Source organism: Lottia gigantea (assembly GCF_000327385.1).
Source record: "Lottia gigantea unplaced genomic scaffold LOTGIsca_14, whole genome shotgun sequence".
Lineage (NCBI taxonomy): Eukaryota > Metazoa > Mollusca > Gastropoda > Lottiidae > Lottia > Lottia gigantea.
The window spans coordinates 2,027,193-2,029,670 of record NW_008707617.1 but is presented as its reverse complement, the minus strand read 5'-3'; the positions used below and the strand labels follow the sequence as shown (position 1 = coordinate 2,029,670).

At 32.0% G+C, this 2,478-nt stretch overlaps 1 protein-coding gene across 1 annotated transcript in view; it reads right to left on the bottom strand.

Annotated features, from left to right (window-relative positions):
- The window catches only part of LOTGIDRAFT_230659 (hypothetical protein), a gene marked incomplete at both ends in the record, with an annotated part of 20,979 nt that overhangs the window by 6,224 nt on the left and 12,277 nt on the right, over window positions 1-2,478 (bottom strand). Inside the window, 3 exons of the mRNA XM_009049706.1 lie at window positions 525-602; window positions 1,152-1,343; window positions 1,987-2,067. Coding sequence (XP_009047954.1) covers window positions 525-602; window positions 1,152-1,343; window positions 1,987-2,067 — 351 coding nt within the window. The remainder of the gene's footprint in view (window positions 1-524; window positions 603-1,151; window positions 1,344-1,986; window positions 2,068-2,478) is intronic.

Sequence of the window (2,478 nt, the reverse complement as noted above, 5' to 3'; positions counted from 1 at the left end):
AAAATTTCATTTACAAACAAATTTTAACGCNGTTTTTCCTAAGTCAAGGCCAATAACTCAAAAAACGTTTATAGAAAGATCGTCAAATTCGAACTGGTCCAAATGATTACAAGCCAATTTTTATCTAAGTAGTCAAGATCAATGACTAAAAAAAAGATAGGGAAAATGGAACTCATTCAGGATATCATCATAAACTAGATGGTTTGTAATCAAATGTGGACATTATCAAAAACTAACTACAGACAATCAGAATCAGTGAAGATGAAATGTGACGAAAACACTAATTATGGTATTGAAAACACTAATTATGATATTGAAAACACTAATCATGGTATTGAAAACACTAATTATGGTATTGAAAACACTAATTATGGTATTGAAAACACTAATTATGGTATTGAAAACACTAATCATGGTATTGAAAACACTAATTATGGTATTGAAAACACTAATTATGGTATTGAAAACACTAATTATGGTATTGAAAACACTAATTATGGTATTTACAATGTAGAAGTATTTACCTTCAATTTTTCTAGTTCTTTATGTTTACTGTTTGTTTCAGCTACACAAGCCTTATAAGTAGTTTCTGCTTCAGCTGCCTGTAAAGAGATATATCATCTTGTTATTCTTTCAATCAAAAATATATACAGCCATATACATTCATTATGATGGTATGTTTGAAGAACCTTAATTACAGACTCATGTCACTTCTGTTTCATTGGCTCAATTTGGTAAATCCTGATGTTTAAACATATTTCTAACTTGTTACAAAATCAGAAGAATCGAAATATATTTAGTATGCTCCTTAACAGTCTACAAGGCATAATTCTTGATGGATTTTGAAGTATGATTGCTTGTAATCACCAAAGGATGAACCCTATTGAAAATCAGAATAATCGAAAAATATTTAGTATGAGTTATTGCCCTTGTTTTTCACATGCTCCTTAACACTCTAGAAGGTACAAACCATTTTGCATACCCCCCTCCCCTCCCCCATACCCCTACTGGTCTGCCTTTATTTTTTTAATTGTAGAAAAGTCAGAAAAATGTCATGGATAAGTTTATTAACTAGAAAAGTAAAACCAGAACAACTATATTATATCCATTTAATCACTTTAGAAAGAGAGAGTTTTTGGCCCTGATATTACCTTGTGCATAGCCTCCTCTTCTAATTTCTTCTTCTTCTCTAGTTTATCTCCTTCTGCTTTATTTACAGCCAGTCTAGCTCTCTCATAATCTTGTTGACGTGTTATATATAAAGATTGAGCTCTATTCAAATTTGATACGGCTTCATGCTTTATATTGAAAAAAACGCAGAAATCATTACTTATAACCCTGCACTATATAGAGATAATATTTAATATATCAAATGTGTCTTCACCACAGGTTTTTGTGGCTTAATACCATAAATAAACCATAAACTATACTCTTAGGTACAATTCAAAACCTTAGCAAGGAAGGTAATCAAGTAGAATAAATACTAATTAATGCTTTCAAGCCAGTTTTCTGCTGTATTCATTACCTGTTAAACTATCTTTAAAAAATAGTGCACAGCTCATGTTTATAATTAAAATCATACATTCTTGACTTTAACATAATGGGGTTTTAATATTTTAAATTGTTTAACAGGATAGTTTAACTTCTGTTTATTGAAATATGCCTCATACCTCTAAAGTCCAAATAGCATCCATTCATTCCCATGCCATGTTAGAAACATAAAATGAACAATATTTTTGTTGAAACAACCCTTTCTTAAAGGAGAGCAAACAAAGTTTTATAAGGATGAAAAACGCTGTGTTCATAAGGATCCTGTCTACTAGTAAGTCCTTGGCTAAATCTCATAACAATGATCTTTCCCAGATGAAGTAAGACCACCATTTGTTCATTGTAACTAAGCAATTCTTTTGCTCAAACCTAATGATTATATAATATAAGCCTTCAGCAATTCATTTTAAACGTAAAGATAAAACATTCACAGCTTACCATTTTCTTAAATTCCTTCACCCAATTGTCTTTAACAGATTTTCTGACTCTGTCATGCTCTACTTTTCTGGCACTAAGTGGCTTGAAATTATAATTCAATTTATTAATCAGTCATACATGGAAAACAAGTCTCCAGACACAAAACTATACATGACCACTGAGTTGGAACATTCCAAGACTAAAAGACTATTGTGTACAGCCCCGTCGTTAGATTGGGGTCTGTGGGGGCTGGGCCCCAGCAAGTAATAATTAAGCCCCAGCAAAATCTTCTTCAGTTCAGTTCTTAATACTAGTAATATTATTCCAGTAGTTCAAATAATTGAAAGTTAAAAGAAAACCGCTTCATATTTATCGCCAGCTCTGTCGTTGGGTGGGGCCCATGGAGGCATGGCTCCAGCAAGTGAGAATTAAGCCCCAGCAAAACCTTATACAGTTCAGCATAGAGATTGATTCATTTACAGTATCTTTGTACATAATCAAATAGATGTAGAT